At 46.6% G+C, this 19504-nt stretch overlaps 1 protein-coding gene across 1 annotated transcript in view; it reads right to left on the bottom strand.

Annotated features, from left to right (window-relative positions):
* Positions 1–2192: 2192 nt before the first annotated feature.
* CLSTN1 (calsyntenin 1) overlaps positions 2193–19504 on the bottom strand; it is a 61813-nt gene continuing 44501 nt past the window's right edge. Inside the window, exons 9-18 of the mRNA XM_006885905.1 lie at positions 14527–14689; positions 9458–9514; positions 8127–8284; positions 6169–6317; positions 5672–5898; positions 5058–5228; positions 4574–4719; positions 3578–3713; positions 3004–3188; positions 2193–2390 (exon numbers count right to left, since the gene is read on the bottom strand). Coding sequence (XP_006885967.1) covers positions 2193–2390; positions 3004–3188; positions 3578–3713; positions 4574–4719; positions 5058–5228; positions 5672–5898; positions 6169–6317; positions 8127–8284; positions 9458–9514; positions 14527–14689 — 1590 coding nt within the window. The remainder of the gene's footprint in view (positions 2391–3003; positions 3189–3577; positions 3714–4573; positions 4720–5057; positions 5229–5671; positions 5899–6168; positions 6318–8126; positions 8285–9457; positions 9515–14526; positions 14690–19504) is intronic.

The raw sequence follows: 19504 nt of genomic DNA, 5'->3' as shown, positions 1-19504 counted from the left end.
GACTTTGAGCCTCTTCCCACTTCTGAAAACGAGGGGCTCTGGAGCCCACAGTTGATCCTGACGTGCTTAGCAGCAAACCTGGGACCAATCAGGCTCCCACACTGACCTGCTGAGACTTGGCAGGCCAAGGAACTGCCCCCTTTGTAGTCAAGGGCTGGTGGGTCTTAGAGCCCAAATGTCAACTGTGGGTCTTATTTGTGAGGGGCAGGAGGTGGTTGGTGCCTCAGTCTGTGCCACTCCACACACCTGGCTCATTGGAATTCCACACCATGTGAATCCTCTCCACCTGGCCTATTTGGCATCAGGAAGGCCAGGCATCCTTGTGTGTGTGTGTATATATATATTCTGTTATTTATTGAAGTGGGTTCGCATGCTCCAGGTGTGAGCAGCATACACAGCTATTCCTGGGTTGGGTGTGTAGTCTGTGTGCCCACTGAGAAGATAACCTATTTTTTTAAATCCCTCACTGTTTCTGTATGGACAGAACTGATGTAGGCCAAGACCAGCAGCACTCTGTGAAACCTTGGATTGAGAGGTGAACGCAGATTAAAAAAGAAAAAACAAACTTGTTTTGGTTCAATGTTTCTGCTCTAAAGCAATATTGGGGGCAGGGGGTGAGGATAGCAGGGACAAACAGACAAGACAGAAAACAATGCCTCCTGGCATGGAGTTAGAATCAGAACTTTATTGTAGTGGATACACTTTCTGACCTAGCATTAATATACACATCACGAGTGACGCCTGTGGCGGCTACAGACAGCGTGGCCCCTCTCCGTGCTGGGTCTAGACAGAGCAGCTACAGCGGTGGGTATGGAGGATGGCTACACGGGGCCTTGGGGGACTGTCCTGTTTTCTTAAAGCTACCAGTTAGGACGACAGGACAGTATTCAACCCCATCCCTCAGCCCCATGTTAGAAATTTAAAATTCTATGTTTAAATTTTTAAAAAAGTGGCTGTGTGGCTTTTTAGTCTTCACTGTTTTCTCTCCTTTCCCTCTTTATCACTGAGTATGGCTGTGATGGCCCGGGGTGGGGTGACCCCGGGAGGTGGGAAGGGACAGCGGCTGTTGGGGAAGATCTAGCCGCTGGCTGTTGGCTGGGGAGAGCCCAGCAGCCCATCTGCTCCTCGGCCGTCCTGAGTCCGGCTCGCTCAGGCCTGCTGCTGTCCCCAGGCCAAGTGCCTAAACAGCGCGATGGCTGTCAGTTTGTGTCATCTATACATCTGTATCATCGCCAGCAGGAGAAAATACATTTATTAAGTATAAACAACAAGGCTGCACAGGAGTCGCCAGGGGGACTGTACAAGGAGCGGAGAGTAGCCCAGCGACCCCAGCAACAACTCCCACCCACCGCCGGCCAGATGAGAACCAAGTGCAGTTCAGAAGACGCCTGGCCCTGTTCCCGGGCCCTCAGGCCAGTCTCCTGGAACAGCAAGGCGAGGAGGACAAACCGACCCGCGTTCGAGACCTGAGGACCAGACTGAGCAGGTGTGTGCACGTTGGCCTGTGGGCCCAGGGCCCAGGCAGCTTCTCTTGTTCTGGAGGGGTGGGTGGGCTGGTTGCAACAGCAAGCCCATGAAGGCTACATCAGTAATCAATTTAATTTTCAAATCCAGTCCCTGATTACACTAGCACAAAGGACACAACAGAATCCCAATTTATTTACAAAATATTAAAAAGTCAGTTAATCATCTACATTATTAACCCCATTCTGCCATTTTATACATGCACTAGTTTGGAAAAAATAAAGACTTTTTTTAAAAAAAAAAAACCAAAAAATCCAACACCCCAAAAATGGTTACCAGGTGGGAGTGAGCAGCGTTACCCTTGGTCAGCAAGTCCGTCACTGAGGCCCGTGAAGGTGCGAGCGGCCAGGAGGGGCCAGTGGATGGACCCCCATGTGCACATGTCCGGGCGCCCCGGTCACTGCATGAGTGAGCGTGATGACGGCGGAGGGTCTGGGGTGGCGCCTCGTGTGACTTAGATGAGGTCCAGGCAGAGGGAGGGGAGCCTAAGTCCTATACACCAAGCAGGGGTGGACGACCGGCACCAGGGAGGGTCTGCAGACCTACTGGCCAAATGACTTTGTACATCGTGGATCCTTGGGAGGGGTGGGTAGGTGGGCGGGGGGCGGCAGAGTCTTCGGAAGCAGACAAGAGGGTGGCTGAGGAGTGGCTGCTGCCCAGCCGTGGGGTCAGTAGGTGAGGGTAGAGTCGTCCCACTCTAGCTGCTGCTGCCTGCTGGCGCCCGGCTGGTCCCCATGACCCCCCTCCTCCTCCTCGCTGCTCTCCGACTCAGCACTGGTGATGTCGTCGTCCTCCTCGCCCTCCTCGCTTTCCTCCTCTTCCTCCTCCTCCTCTTCCTCCTCGCTGCTGTGCTGGTCCTCGTAAGTCTGACAGAGACGACTGGGTGAGTCCAGCCCTCCGCCCCCCACACCGGCCTGCACCCCATCCACCCTACACTCATTAGGGGCATGGACTGCATCGGAAGTGACTTTGTCAGAGTCAAAAAAACCAAAGCTCTGGGGAGAACTCCAACAGGGAGCCCCAATTTCCCCATCAAGACACACATCTCATATGGGCAGACACCTCACAGGACAGAGAGTGCTGCACAGGAGACCCCAGTTCTGTTGTGAGCCCCACTTCTACTCATGTGCTACAATGTGCCTCAGAGGTCAGACGCTTGGCTGCTAACTGAAAGGTCAGTGGTTCAAAACTACCAGCTACTCTGAGGGGGCAAGGGGAAGAGGTTGTAAACTGCTTCCATGATAACAGTCTCTAGGGCAGACCCTATATACTCTGTCATAAAGGGTCGCTACGAGTCGGAACCCACATGCATTATAATAAGGAGCCCATCTGAAAGAGAGGATGCCTGCCTCATAAAGGGGTCACAGAATAGTAGAGACATGGTGGGCGGGGACCACGCTTGAACAACAGGCCTGTCTGCAGTCAGGCTGGCTTAGTTCAGGATAGTTGCCCATCACTAGGCTGTTCGCCCCTTCCTACCTCCATGGGGTTCACGGTAATGGTCAAGGCAGAGTCGTCCCAGTCCATCTCATTCTCCTTCCCTGTGTCCTGGTCTCTCATGGTTCGTTGGTGAGCTGCCCGGATCCGGAACACTCCCAGGATGATCATGAAAACCAAGAAGCTGACGCACACGACGATCACTACAGTGGCAGTGCTGGGGACAACTGCAGGGAGGACAGGGGGCGTGTGGGGGCCATGCGCATAACCCAGCCACACAGGCCAGTGTGCCCTGACACCCCGTGAGTGACTACACGAGGCCAAGCTGGGATGCTCAGGGTGGGAGAAACCTTAGAAAGTGCTCAGACCAGGTGTCGCTGGTTCTGTCACTGCCTGCTGTGACCCAGCTAACTCTACGTGCCCTCTGCAGGTGCTTAGCTCTCCTGTGTGTGATGTGGATAGGTGACGGCTGGCTCACTGCCAGAGGATGACTGGTTGACAGTGAGGTGCTCCCTGTGGGCACCTTCCTGCCCTCCCCCTGCAGAGGAGCAGGGAAGGGGGAAGTGAAGGGGTGGGCAGTGTCCGCTCTGACCTAAGTGTCAGAGGGCATTCCTACCTGCAAAGGGATGGGGACTGGCCAGGTTGTGCCCCGACAGGTCAACGAAGGAGCGGTGCTCGGGCTGCACAAACTGCGGCTGCGCGGCCATGTGGTTGGCGTGCTCCACAGGGTTGGCTGTGTGGATCACATTCACCTGCACCGGAAAGAGAACGAGGATTACTGGCCAAAGGACAAAAAGGGAAACTGACTGTTGACAAAGACAAGTGCCACTTGCAGCTGGTCTGTAAACTCTGGCACTGTCTGTAATGAGAGAAGGACGGAAATGGACAAGCAGCAAGTGGAAAATTTCCGTAATAAAATGATGCTGCTACGACATCCAAGAAACCCATTGCTTTTCCAGTAACATCCTTACAGTACAGCAGATGGCGGACAAAAAGACAACCCTGAATCTTTGCTATGGGGAATTCAAGAAGCCCTGGTAGAAATCATCGCCCTCTTTTCCTAAAAGCCACAGTCACGTAGCAGAGAGCACTTATTTGCTTTCAAATCGGTCACCTCCAGTGCAAACAAACACTCACTGTTTCTTGAGGGTGGAAAAGCTAGCCTTCTGCTGTGTTTCCAGTCACCACTGCTGGGCTAACTCTGGGTCATTTTCACAGGTTATAAAGGCCCTGAGTGACTAAGCAGGTCTGTGGGAGATTTCAGAACAAAGATTGGCTGCCCTCGGGCCACTGTGGCTTGAGTCACACAATCATCTCAGCAAATGTGCTCCTGCCATTGCTGGTCCCCAAGCCAGCATTCTAGCGGTGACCTTGTGTCAAAGACCACCTTTATTAAGAAGAGGATCACTGTTCTAACACGCTCACAAAGCACTGGCCTCCCCAGGTACTCGTCTGTGTGAACTTTCAAAACACAATCTAGTCCCCACCTCTGTCACTGAACTGCCACCTCTGAACCCCAGCCCGCCCTGCACAATTTGCAGCCTGAGGCCCCAGTCTCAACAGCTGGTACCAGGAGAGCTCTAAGACGTTGCCTGTGCCACCCTGCACTCACTTCCACTTTGAATTCATTGCTGACGTAGCGGCCATTCAGCTCCGAGCAGACGAGCTTGAACTTCCGGTCAAGCAAGGACCTGGTGTGCCAGTTGCGGTAGCGCAGAAGGTGCAGCGCCTCCTCATAGCTGGCCATGGTGTCTACACCTGTAGGGGATGGAGAGGCTGCTCAGGCAGGAACACAGGTGTGGACAGGGACAGAGACAAAGGCAGGCCAGACTCAGACACCTGGACTGGCTACGTCAGGATCACACAGTCTGACTTTCCAAAAGAAGAATGCTGTGGAGCATTTTTCCATCTGGAAGGGGGTGAGCTTTCATGAGCCTGAATCCTACCCCTTTATAAGGCCATGTCCTCATTTCCCACTACAGGAAGACTGACATCAGCTCCCCTGGGACACACTTAAGGCTTGAATATGGAAGGAGGAAGCTGGCTGAGTCTGCCCTCATGGTCCAGCCTGTTCTAGCCCTCTGGGGTGCCCTCACCCGTGAAAACCACGCCCAGGTCGGAGCTGCTCATCTCAATGCCCTTCTGCTGCAGGCGCGTCATGTCCACCTCGAGGCTCTCCTGTTCCTGGTTCAGCTCCTCACCCTCCACAGTCACCTCACACGTATCCAAGTCATGCACAATCTCTTCAGATACTACGGACTCTTGAACTGCAAAAAAGGGCAGAGAGAGAGATGTGTGTAGACCAGTATGGAGTCACACAATGTAGCAAAGACTGTTCACAACAGCTTATCCCCAGATCCACGCAACTGTGGGATGGGGGACCTTGTGTGTCCAGGAGTACACAACAGCAGAGCCTGATAGGTCCAGCCAAGGCCAGCTTGCACCACCAGACGGCAGAAGGTAGGAGAGCCCTGCAAAGGTATTATTTCTTCAGTCTTCTAGGCTAAATCTCAGACCCTGGCATCTAGCCAGAAAAGGATAAAATAGTCACAACAAGCCTGAGTCTGAAACAGACCTCAAATACAAGACAAACACTCAACTCCCGCCACCAATCCAAGAACTAAGTGGCTGTAATGAGGTTTCCAGCCTGTAGTCTCCAGCCAGGGAAAAGGGGTGGAGAGGAAGCCAGTCCCGTCTGGAGAGCTGTTACCTGTGGGGTCCTCATCTCCGTCCCGCTCAGGCTCTACTTCTCTCGTGATGGTGCTGATGATTCGAAGCTCAGGGAAGAGGAACACCCCTTCAGAGCTTTCAAATTCAGATGCTGCCCGAGCAAAATGGTGGATGCCACTCAGGCTGATTTTAGGCTCCTCCGGCTGCAGGACCATCACATAGCCGTCCACGGGGGGAATGGAGATGCATGGAGCCTCATTGAAACATCTGACAGCAAGAAACAGAGAAAGGGTAGGCAGGGATTTGAGAGCCAATTCCAAGACAGGGGACTACCTGCGGGGGGAGAGCTGGCCTCTCAGGACATTTACCCACAGGTCATGGGCACCATTCAAATCCCTCACTCAACTTCAGAGTGACAAAGTTTTTCTCATGGAAGGGAGACCAAGTTTTTGTAAAAACCCAAACACCACACTTTTCTTCTTGGATGCCACTACACTGATAGGTCAGATGGGTTTACTGTTGGAAATGTGGGCGTACTTGACTGTGCTGGTGACTTTGAGCCTCCGGATTCCAGGAGTGGGGAACTGGCGAGAGTTCAGATAGGAAATGTGCTGCATGGCCTTATCCAGCTCTCCAATGTCCTCCCCTTCCAAGGTCAGCACAGACTGATTTGGGTTTGCTTGGACCTGGAACCGTGCAAAGCAGAGAGAAGAGAGGAGTGAGGTTCCACTGTAGAAGTTACGAGTCACTAATGCTCTGGTTTGGGGTTAAACTGGTAAAATGGGAAGAAAAGCTCAAAAAATTCCAGTGAATGAAATCTTTCAAGCAATGATTGCGAAAAATAAAGACCTCATAAAACATTACACAACTTGGGTGACACTGGAGCACATCATGCTGAGTGAAATATCTCAGTCACAAAAGGACAAATACTATATAGCACCACTGTTATAAAGCAGGTCTGACATGGGGGGTTGGGTAGAGAACAGGGTAAGAGTGGACAATGAACATTTCATTGGAACAGATGTAGGAAAGAGCTGTCTAAAGGGAAATATATGATTATATGATTAGGCATTATACAAATGACAACAGCCAGAATAAGAGGTACATCATTGCAAAGAGGACTGGAGGAGCGGGGGAGATAGGTAATTGCACAACAATGAATAAATTTTTTTAAAAAAAAAATAGTGGCAAGCAACAAATGCTGGCGAGGATGTGGAGAAAATGGAACTCTTATTCACTGTTGGTGGGAATGTAAGATGGTGCAACCATTGTGGACTGCGGTGTGGTGCTTTCTCAAAACACTGCAAATAGAGATACCATTTGACCCAGCAATCCCATTACTGGGAATATACCCCAGAGAGACTATGTCTGCCGTCCAAGCAGATATACGCACACCCATGTTTACTGCAGCTTTGTTTACAACAGCAAAGAGTTGGAAGCAGCCTGAGGGCCCATCAACAAACGAATGGATAGAGAAGCTGTGGTATATCCACACAATGGAATACTATGCAGCACTGAAAAACAAGGAACTCATGCAATATTATTCAAAATGGGTGAGCCTGGAGGGCATTATGCTGAGTGAAATATCTCAGTCACAAAGGGACAAATACTGCATGGTGCCACTGTTATAGAATGGGTCTGACATCTGGGTGGGGGTATGACAGAAAAAACTGGATAAATTAAGTATATTGTATTGAAACAGATGAGGGAAAGAACAGATTAGAAGTGATATATGATTGAGTATTATGGCACAGGAATCCAGAATTAAGGTTGCATAGAGAAGTGTACTCAGGGTGGCGGATGGGGGGGGAGGGGACGTGGGAATTGTATACTAATGAAGGAATTTTTTTTTCCTCTTCGGAGGGGGAAGCGAGCTGGTGGGGAGGGGTGGGCAGGGAGAAAAGTGCGGCAATGAATAAATGGAAATCCAAAACCTCTGTAAATGTCTATTAATAATAATAATAACAATAAAAATTTAAAAAAATAGTGAACTGGGGGAGGGGGAAAGGAGGGAGAGGTGGGTAAAATGTGCAACAATAAATGAATGAAAATCTAACATCTCTGTAAATGTTCGTTAAAATTACAATTAAAATATTATTTTAAAAAAAGGAATGATCACCACTAATGTTCAGAAGAAATACAATCAAGATGCTCCCTTGAAACAAAGATGATGAACCCTGAGCTTGTGTTTTTAGACTCACCATGAGGAAAGACCATGCCAGAAAAGGACACCACGGGTGATGGAGTAAATGTGGGAAGTCCTCAACAAAATGAGCTGACCCAAGAGCCACAGCGATGGACTCCAACATGCCAATGACCATGGACACGGTGCAGGACCAGGGACACTTCATTCCGTGGTGCATGGATTATCATGGATTGGAGTAAACTCAATACAACTACAACCTCCCCCAACAGCCTCTATCATTCACTTGTAGTTTAAGAAGCTTACTATTGCCTGACAGATATATGCTAATAGCCTCTCTGCTCAGTGTTACCTTTACAACTTTGCTGTTGTCCTCAGGGACCTGTAGGTCCAACCCCTCTTTGCAGGTATACAGACAATCTATCACCTTCTTATCTGCCACTTTGCCAGAACGGATGGTCAGGCCAGCCAGATTTCCTCGGAAGAACTGGGTCATATGCAGGTCGCCACCTTTGGGGTAAGGGAAGAAAGTGAAAAGTTACAGGAGCAGCCAGGGTCTCTCACCTTGCTTGTCAATGCAGTGTTACCAGTGGTGGCAGCTTGATGTATGGACATGCAGGTTAGTTCATATCAAACCCTGTTAGCCTTGTAATCTACATGGAAGTGCAATGAGGAAATTAAACTGTGGATGGATCATGCATATGGCTTGGGGAAAGAGGAATGGGGGACCCTCACCTAAAGCTGCTATCCAAGAGGTCTCATGAGGCCACCTCATGTCTGGCCACCCCATGGGAAGGACAGGCTGAAGGAGCCCTTATCACCTGGTAAAAAGGGACCCTTTCTACCACTATCAGGTTTGGCAATCACACCCTCCCCTTTCAGCCAGGCATATCACACTGTAGCTGTTCTTTTGAGCTGAGCAGACTTGGGGAATATGCATACACTTGGGGATAAACCCAAACCACCATGCAGGAAGACTGAAGTGCTACTTGAAACCACCCCCTGCCCTTCAGAACCAGGCATCATGTTATTGCAGACCATCTACAAGTTTGTGAAATTAATCCTTCCTGTCTCTTCGGGGCTGAAGATGTTCCAAGGAAAGCCATAGTCTTAAAACATGGGCCTTGAGAGACTATGCCAAAGAGCCCCAAACAGGTAGAACTAAACCTTGTTCTTAAGCAGACAGAGAAATTTTCAGCAGTGGTCTCGCACCCTGATAAAGACCTTCTATGTCAACACCAGACGGTCAAGGTTTCCAAGAAATGTGTATTTAAAGTTAACACCAATCAAGACAGGCTATCGAGAAACAAGCCTTTCCTGTCTGGTGGTTCAGCCCCATGAGAACAGGAGGTGGACGGTCGGCCTGTCCTGTGAGCTAACACTGGGGAGCTTCATGCAGTGGAGCCAAGGTAAAATTTGATGATAGAAAAGAAAAAGAAAAAAAATCCCATTAGTGCGGTACATTAGTGAGCCATGTGCCCTCATTTTAGCCGAGATCCGAGTAGGTGGAGGGGATCCCGTGGGGCAATGGGAAGCACAATGCAGATATACACGGCAGCAGCTCAGATGGTGGTGGTGGGGGGGCCCAAATGCAACCTGGACATGTCATGCGCAACGTGGAATGAATCAATGTCTTTTTAAAGGAAATGTAAGAGTGAAGTGTAGGGAAAGGAGTCCAGCAACCTGCAGAGGTCACAGCCACAGGCTCGGTCTCATTGTCATTCTCAAGTCCTGAATACTCTGTGGAAAAGCAAGACAAACACAACAGAGAAGCACCAAGAGGTTAGGGTCTTCACACTGGACCAGGAATATCCAAGCTGACAGATACAAAACAGAGAAAAATGTCACCCCTTAGGGACAGACTCCACCCACGCAAAGCATGTACTTGATGACCCTGTCCCAAGTGGTCTCTTCCAGTCCCATGCGTCTTTGTGTTCTATTTTCTTCCATCTTCCCATGTCTGGCTTGCAGACACAGGTGCAGCAGAGGCAGAAGGAGGCAGTTTCATCTACCACCATCTGCATGATTCTTGTTGTTGTTGTTGTGTACCATCAAGTTGGAACTGACCCAAAGCTGCCCCTCTGGTGGGTTTTCAGAGGCAGGTAGTTACAGGAGGAGACTGTCCATTCTTCTCCAGGTAAGCAGCAGGTAGTCTTGAACTGTGGGCCTTTTGGATTACTACACAGCTTCTTGCAACTAGGCCATCAGAGCTCCCTGCATGGTTCTTACACTGAAATATAAGGAGGAAGGCATCCTCCGCCTGGAAGCGTTAGTGATAAGGTATATAACTATATGCTGGTTAGACTGAAATGTAGGTCCTAGGAAGGGAAAGAACGTTCTTTATTGCCATGAAGGCCCAAGGAAAATGACCACAGAACCATCAACATACTTAGTCCGCACTGTTTCAGGGGCACCATCCTTTTTTCCCCTTCCTCCTCTTCCTAGGCACCCCAGCACGTAGATAACCTCTGGCAGATAAGCCCCAGTTTGCTCTTTCACCCACACCACGTTGAGGGGCGATGTGTATACAGAGAAGGTACTTTGTCAGCCGAGGACAAGGCCCTACAGGGGACTGGATGGAGGTGGAATCTGACCCATTCCTCTTCATTCTAATGTCCCCAAGAGTAACAAAACTTCTGAAAATATGTCAGCTACCTGTTGAGAGTTTTAGCTCTGCACAAACCAGCTTTCATTTTTCTTTCCTCACTCACAGCAGTAGATTAGATGAAAAAAATCAGATAAAAGCTTATTTTACCGAATTCATCCAACTCCACCCTGTGCTACTGAACAGAATATCCCAAGAAGGCTGCCCCCATATACACATCAGAGCAAACACCAAATCCTAGACCACAGCAGGAGGGGCGTTCTGTGAGGATGGGGTGGGGCGGCTCACACCAGTGCCCCAGAAAGCCTGGAGAGTGGTCAATACGCCAAAGTATGTACTGTTTAGGGCTCAAAACAAGCTCCTATCTGATTTCTTTCTTCATGGTCACCTCTAAGTGACATACATTTTTAACCACTGCTGTAGCTCTGGGCCAGCGTCCCAAGCACAATGCCATGTCAGAAAGGCATGCTCTCAGTGGCTCAGGATAGAGCCTACTTTTCTGAGATGGAGAATTAGGGGAATTCTCTCTCTTGTAACCCCTGGGCTCAGGCAGCCCCAACCTGCTGCTCACCTGCTGGGCTACAGCCGTGAGGGGACTCACCTCAAGTGAGGCAGAAGGTATGCACAGGTGAAACTGGAGCATATGGCTAAGGGCCCACCTCCACATCCAGCACAAATGCTTTCTAGCATCGGCCAGAAAGAATGTTCCAATCCCATGGAAATGATGCGGGCACCTTCAGCTCAGGGACTTGTGATGAGTTAGTAACAAAAACAAAAGTGGTGTGTTCCACTGAGAAGAGAGTTCTCCTCACTATTAGTGGTATTTTTAGAGAATTTGATCAGATTGATTTGTGAATTTAGGCAGATTTTTCTGAATGAGCTTATCAAGAAGGTTGAGGAGAAAAAGGAGAGACGAGGCATTGCTATCGGATGACAGATTGTAATGGAAACAGAAATCTAAACTGGCGGGATTGCTTTATTTTAACCAAAGCAACAAAGCTACTGGAATGATACATACATACATACATACATACATACATACATACACACATATATATATCATACACATACACACACACACACACACACACACCCCTCCACAGTCAACACTCTTGGCACCAGCAGCCAGGAAATTAAAAGGCATACTGCGATGGGAAAGTCTGCTGCTAGGGACCTCTCCAGGGTACTGAAGAGCAATGGTGTCACTCTGGAGACTAAGGTGCATCCGATATAGGCCATGGTCTTTGCAATCACTTGTTATGCATCAGAGAGTTGGACAATGACTAGGGAGGAGAGAAGGAGAACTGATGCCTTTGAGCTGTGGTGCTGGAGAAGAGTACTGAATGTACCATGGAATGCTAAGAAAACAAACCCTAGAGAGGGTTAAACTGGGAGGCTCCTTGGAGGCAAGGATTCTGAGGCTCCATCAGACATGTTGCAAGAGGGACTGGTCCTTGGAGAGGGACATCATACCTGGGATGGTGGAGGGACAGCACAGGAGGGGAAGGCCCTCTATGAGGTGGACTGATTCAGTGACTGGGATAATTGGGGTGCATGTGTCGGAGACAGTACGATTGGCACAGCACAGAGCAGGATTTAGGGCTGTTGTACACAGGGTTGCTGTGAGTCACAAGCAACTTGATGGCACATAACAACAACAACAACAACACCACACACACACACACACTCACTCTCTCTCTCTCTTTCTCAGGTATATATTCTTTCAAATTACTCAGAGATTATGGTTTCACTTGAGAAGTAAACCTGAACTGAAACTTTAAGGACATCAGCTAGGAAAAGAGTACGTCCCTAAGCGCTTACTGTTCATTCTCTGCTCTCACCCATTTCCTCAGCTGTGGATCTGCTGTCACCAGACATAAATCTGGAAATCTGCTGACAGTTCTGAAACTCTTTGTCTCAACTCCTGTTCATGTGAAAGAATCCTCAGGGAAATGATGAAATTAAACAGTGAGAATTAGGCTCCAGCTCAGCAGCATCATGAGGATGGAGCTGAGACAGACAGCGTGTTGTTCTGTCATACGTGGGGTTGGTACGGGTCAGTGCCTCACCAATGGCACAAAACTACAGCAGGGATTCCTAACCTAACTCAAGGAGACTGATTCAATTGGGAGCAAACATACTCCAAGAGAAGTCCATGCCATGACACACAACACGACATAATCCATATAGTCAAGCAGAGGCTAGGATGGGTCTGTGAACTCGTGGAGAAGCTGAGAGGGGTGCGGGTGTCTGTGGATTTACATGGGGGAAATTCTGAAAATTAGCAGGCATTTATGTTTATGTTAAAATCAGCTAGTAGGTGTGAGGATAGTGTGTGGCTCAAACTGGAAACGACTCTTAGCTGACCCCTCAGGGAGTTTTCAGAGGCAGTAAACAGTACAGGAGATCACCCATCTATCTGCTAGGGAGCAGCTGGTAGATTTGAAGCACTTGCCTTTGAACTGGCAGTGTAACTCCGTATCACTAAGCCACGAGGGCTTACCAGCCACAGTGCAGCTAGCAGTAACTGTGACTTTGACACCGACAGAAAGCACAAAATAAATCTACAGTCATAACAGACGTCTTTTATGTTCATTACCTTGCTGCTGTATCTGGCTCTCCATGTGTTAATAAAGCAGCATATAAGTAGTCCCTGACTTAAAAAGTCCAAGTTACAACAAACTGCGTTTATGACTACCAGGTTTTTTTGTTTGTTTTTGTTGTTGTTGTTTGTTTGTTTTTTGAGAGGGAAGGACACCTTATCATTAGTATGTACTATATACAACATTACAATATAAATTTGTTGATGTCATCATCCTCAGGTATTCACTTGTGGTAAAAGTTCAGATTTAGAAAAACACTGATAATAAAAGGTTGTAATAATGGACTGTATTAATGTTTTAAAAATGTATTCAACTTATGTCAGAAGCCATTTTCGACAGCCTCATCTTCTTAATCTGGGACTACCTGCACAGTGACACTGTCTGTAGGAAGTGGACCTGCTAACCAAAAGCAGATCCTCTCTACTGGTTCAAATCCACTAAAGTCTCTGCGGCAGAAAGATGTGCAATCTTCTTGGTGACTTACTACCTTGGAAAATGATGGAAGGTCTGCTATGAGGCGATTCCCATGAATGAGTCACCTCTGTACTGCAACTTCACGTGTTTATTCTAGTATTTTGATAGCAGTGTTGCCTCTGTCAGTCTATGTGTTATATTCTATAGACTGAAAAATAAATTATTGCTGGGAGTCCATCAGCTTCTGTAAATGCCCACGGGGTCATCCACGGCACAGAAAGGGTTGAAAGTCCCTGGTCTCGAGACTGAGAGTTGGACCTCAAAGGCACAGGCCTCACGGGTTCAGTGCTAACTCCACGACTCATTGGCAGAGTGATGTTATTTCACTTCTCTGAGCCTCCATTTCTTCAGTTACAAAGTTGGAACAGTGAAAGTTTAGAGCTCTTGTTTGTTGTTGCTGTGTGCCAATAAAAAGCCTTCTATTTAATTGTTACTTAAAAAGATCAAATAAGGTAATATATGCAAAGTAATCCATATACCACCAACTTATGCTACTTAGTAACACGCACTGAATAGACACTTGCATTTCCTGAAACCCATGCTGCTTACAATTCTACATCTCACAAGGTAATGGCTCTCTCAGTTTGCACTAATTTTTCTAAAGGTACTGATAACACATTCTTTGAAGCAGACACCTCCATGGAGTCTTCTCAAAACTTATTGGTATTTGTGCCAAGAGCCCCTTCTAGTGTGGCCACTGGGCTACAAGCTCTGAGCAGTCTGGAAAAGTCCTTCAAGTCCGATGCACAGTTACTTTCCCACTTCTCAGAGGGCATTGTAAACTTTTCAGTAAACAGATTAATTAGTAAGCGGTCCTGTCTATGCTCTCCCTCTGTGCAATGCTCCCTCCCAGGTTCCCAGGAGGATTGATTGCATTCAGAGAGCCTGTCAATAGTGCTACTAGAGCATGGTGCCAGCAATGTCCCTGAAGTCTACACATGGGACAAAGACTGAAGAGACAAAAGAAAGGAAGGTCAAGGATGCATAGAGCTCGTGATACTCTCTTTCTACCAAGAGAAGTACAAAGACATGATTTAATCCTGACTTGGGAGGGGGAAGTTCAACATTACCTTGCCAACAAGCTCCAACCACGAGCTGGGTCTCTATCTTGGACGGATGGAGTGGGTAATCCTCGGTCACAGAGAAGGGCTCGTGAGGAACGCCGTCCAGGTAGAGTGTCACACTTGGGAACTCCACATTGAGGACGTAGTGGTGCCACTCCTCATCACAGACCTACGAGAGGCAAAGGGTCCATTAGGGGCATGAAAGGTCAACATTCTTATTGTCCCAAGACACAGCAATTGACACCAGCATATCATGGGCTCTGCTTCTAAAAGGGATTAAATTTTTTTTTAAAAAAATGTAATGATACAATAACATGTGAAGACATCTCCCAAAAAGGACCAGGGCACATTATCATTTCTAGAACACTTCAAATCTGGTCACGCTCCTCAGGCATCATAGTCCAAAAGGGTGATGCCAGAAAATTCTTTTATCGACAGGTTGGAGACTCATCCACTAATCTCCTTCAAAGGGTTTTGTCTGGGGATTTTTGTTTGTTTTTTGTTGTTGTTATTAAGAAGAAGAAACTCAAGAACAGAAAAGGGAAAAAGAGATGGTGTGTGTTGCAGTTCCTTTAGATATATTCTTTTTAACCATGTTGCAGTAAGGTTTAAGGGAGGCACAAGTCAGACAAAAAGCATGAACACCCGATCATGCTCATGAACCGTCAAAGGATCCAGGTATATTCTTGAAACAATTTGTTGTTTAAAATAAGGAGTTCTGGTGGTTTAGAGTAAGAAGGTGTGCTGCCAACACCAAGGCACACGGTTCAAATCCACCAGGTGCTCTTCAGGAGAAAGATGGGTGCTTTCCCCCTTTGTGCAATTTGCTACTTCTGAAAACTTGCTGGAGGGTCAGCTACGGGTTAGTTCCAACTCAATGGTACACAACAACATTGTTTAATATATCTTTCTTCTTTTAAAAAAAATAAAATAAAGCTGTCCAGGAAGAGTTCATTAGTCCAAACACCAAAGAAGAAAGAATTCTCATACTAAAAACGTATTTCTAAAGAAATGGCACACAAATTCATTTTATGATGACTGCTAAAAATACCAATTTTAAGGAAAAAAAACCCCAAACAAAATGAAATATCAATTTTAGTTTAAGTTTTTATTTCATACAAGGATGGGCAATCTCCTCCTGAGTGATTAACTGCCTCTGAAAACCCGCCAGAGGGTCAGCTACAAGTCAGTTCCAACTTGATGGAAAACAACAACAGATATAAGGGAAGTAATTCCTAGCATATCCATAATTTTAAAAAATTTGTAGGTTTCTATGAGACTAGACAAAAGAGAGGAAGACCCTCAACCAGACAGACTGACACAGTGACTGCAGCAATGTTGTTCACAGGGTCTCTATGAGTTGTACTAAACAACACCTAACAATAACAACGAGACTAGTAGAATAATGTATTTTTTTTAAAAACCTGTCATTTGAATGACCTTGGCTGACCCTTCAGTAGGTGGTAGGCTTGCAAAGGCAGTAAATCACACAGGCGTTGACTGCCCATCTTTCTCCCGTGGAGCAACTGCTGGTAGATTTGAACCGTATTATCTTTGCATAAGAGTACTGAACATACCATGGACCATCAGAAGAACATACAGGTCTGTGCTGGAGAGGATGAAACCAAAATTCTCCTTGGAGGGAAGGATACTGAAGCTTCATCTCATGTATTTTGGACATGTGGCCAGGAGGAACCAGTCCTTAGAGAAGGACATCACGCTTGGAAGAGTGGAGGAACAGTGCAGGAGAAGAAGACCCAGGTGAGATGGACTAACATAGTTACTGGTATAATGGGGGTAGGTACGTCAGGGTTAGTGAGACTGGCTCAGGATAGGACAGAGTTCAGAGCTATTGTACATATGTTCACTTCTGAGTAGTGGGTGATTCAATGGCACATAACAACAATTTGAATAAAGGTTTACAAAAATAAATTTTCATCCATATTTTTTTTATTTTACCCTGATTTATTTACAAAGTTTGAATACACTGTTTTTCACAAAAGATCCTTCCCATTTCCTTTACCTAACACACCCATCAAATTGTGCAACCCTATGATTAACAATCCCTCATCCTCATCCCTCTATTTCTACCCCCCCCCATCTTGGATCCTTATACTTATTCTACAATAATGGTTTTATACCGTTTTTGTCCTTGTGGGACTGAGTTAGTTCACTCAGCATAATGCTTTCCAGTCCCTCCTGAGTTAGGTAGTAATTTACAAAATGATTGCTCCTGCATGCTGCGTAGTATTCCATTGTAGGAATGTACCACAACTTATCAATCCACTGTTCGTGGTTGGACATCTGGGCTGTTTCCATGGCCTTGCAATGGTGAATAATGCTGCTATGAACACTGGTGTACAAGTTTCCATTTGAGCCTCAGTTCTCATTTTCTTGGGGTATATTCCAAGCAATGGAATAGCTGGATCATGGAATTTTTATGTTCAGCTTTTTGAGGAAGTGCCAAACTGCCTTCCAGAGTGGTTGTTCCGTTATACAATCCCATCAACAATGTTAAAGAGTGCCTATCTCACCACATCCTCTCCAACATTTATTACTTGCTGTGAAACTTTGCCACTGCTAAAAAATACGGAATGCTTCACGAATTTGTGTGTCATCCTTGCTCAAGGGCCATGCTAATCTTCTCTGTATCGTTCCAATTTTAGTATGTTCTGCCAAAGTGAGCACACATATTTTTCTGTAATATTAATACTTAATACTTACCCTGTAACTGCACTTTAACCACTTCCTCTTTGTAATTCTCATTTCCATTAATCCTTCTATAACTGTGTCTCCCTTTCCTTTATTAATACTGTGCTGGTCAACCCCTAATTGTACACTGCCTTTCCCTTTGCTCATTTTAGTATGTGTCTATTATGTATTTACTAATTTTTATTTCCTATGATCTCCCTTCCCATCCTGATAAGCATGGAAAATTATTCTATACGTAAAACTTCTCTTCAGCTCTTTATAATAGTGGTCTTACACAATATTTGTCCTTTTGTGACTAATTCATTTCATGCTGTTGTTATTATGCGCTATCGAGTTGGAAGCACCTCATAGCTGACCCTGCAACAGGTTTTCTGAGTCTGTAAACTGCGTGGGAGGTGACAGCTCATCTCTTTCCCATGGAGCAGCTAGTGGATTTGAACCACCTGCCTTTGGGTTGGCAGCACAACTCCTTACCAGTAGACTACCAGAGCTCCCTTCACTTATCTTAATGCCCTCTAAATGCATCCATGTTATGCAGTGCTTTGTGAATTCACCATTGTTATTGAGAGTTGTGCAGTGCTTCAGTGAGGGAGCTCTGGTGACTTAGCGGTAAGGAGTTGTGCTACCAACCCAACCCAAAGGCAGGCAGTTTGAACCCACTGTCTGCTCTGAGAAAGATAGACAATCTGCTCTACTGTGTGAATGCACCCCAGTTCTTTAACCATTTGCCCATTGACAGATACTTGAGTTGTTTCCATCTTTCTGTTAATACAAATAAATATTGCTGCAATAAACACAAATGAGTATTTATCTGTTCCCGTGGAAGTTCTTTCTCAAGTACTTGGTACTTAGATGGATCAGGTGGTATTTCTGTTATCAACTTTCTAAGCACCAATTGCTTTGCATAGTTGTTGTTATGTGCCATCGAGTTGAGTACAGCTCACAGTAATCCTATGACCAAAAGATCTGAACCCTGTTCTACCATTTGCCATCCTTGCACTTCCTGACACACAAGAACCTATTGCAGCAGTCACCGTGTCAATCCGCCTTATTGAGGGTCTTCCCCCTTCACCAACCCTCCACCCTTCCCAGCTTCATGTCCCTCTCCAAGGAATAACCCCTCCTAGCAACATGGCCAAAGTATGTGAGGTGAAGCCTCATCATTTTTGCCTCCAAAGAGCACTCCAGTTGCACCCTCTCCAAGAGGTATCTGTTCTTTCTCTTGCCTGTCCATGGGATATTCAGTGCTCTTCTCCAACACCACAGCTCAAAGGCATCAATTTCCATAGTAGTTGTGCCATTTTATATTCTCACCAGGAGACTATGAGAATTCCCATCTCTCTACACTCTCACCAGCATTTTGTCATTTGCTGTCTTGTTGAACTTTGTTATTATTGTTGGACTGAGCTGATATCTCATTACTCTTTTGACTGTTGTGGTTAGGTGCCACGAGTCAACTGTAACGCACAGCAACCCTGTGGACCATAGATCTGAGCCTTGCCCTACACTGCACCATTCTCATGATCTGTGTCATCGTCAAGTTTACTGCCTCAGTCACTGTGTCAATTCATCTTGTTGAGGGTCTTCCTTTCTTTCCCTGATGCTCCACTTTTCCCAGCATAATGACTCTTTCCAAGGACTGGTTCCTCCTGAAAATATGTCCAAAGTAAGTGAGATGAAACTTCACAAGCCTGGGCTCCAAAGAGAATTCTGGTAGCACTTTCTCCAAGACAGATTAGTTTGTTCTTTTGGCAGTCTGTAGTATATACAATACTTTTCACCAACATCACAATTCAAAGGCATAAATCCTCCTTCAATCATCCTTACTCACTGTCCAACTTTCAGATACACTGTTGTTACTGATTGCTGTCAAGTCGCGCATGACTCATAGTGACCCTATGAACAAAAGGCCTGAAGCCTTTCTCTAACTATCGTCATTTATCAAAGTTCCTAGAGTTACCAGAGGCATTTTGTTTAGGAAGTGGATGTCACTCCTGCTTCCAAAACCAAAGCAATAGCAGGATAGGAAGTAACCACAGCTTGCCTCAAATGTTCTTTAGTCTTTAAACTGACATCCTTGCTCTTTTGTTTTGACTGAAATAATGTATATAAGTACTGTTTACAAAATACCACGGTGGTGGTGTTATGTGCTGTCGAGTCGCTTGCGACTCTTAGCGACCCTATGTACAACAGCCCTAAACTCTGCTCTGTCCTGTGCCAATCGCACTGTCTCCGACACTCCCATCCCGATTTCCCCAGTCACTGAATCAAT

The sequence above is a fragment of the Elephantulus edwardii genome, unplaced genomic scaffold (assembly GCF_000299155.1).
Source record: "Elephantulus edwardii isolate Elephantulus edwardi_28Jun2011 unplaced genomic scaffold, EleEdw1.0 scaffold00045, whole genome shotgun sequence".
Classification (NCBI taxonomy): domain Eukaryota; kingdom Metazoa; phylum Chordata; class Mammalia; order Macroscelidea; family Macroscelididae; genus Elephantulus; species Elephantulus edwardii.
This window is presented reverse-complemented; position numbering and strand designations above follow the sequence as displayed.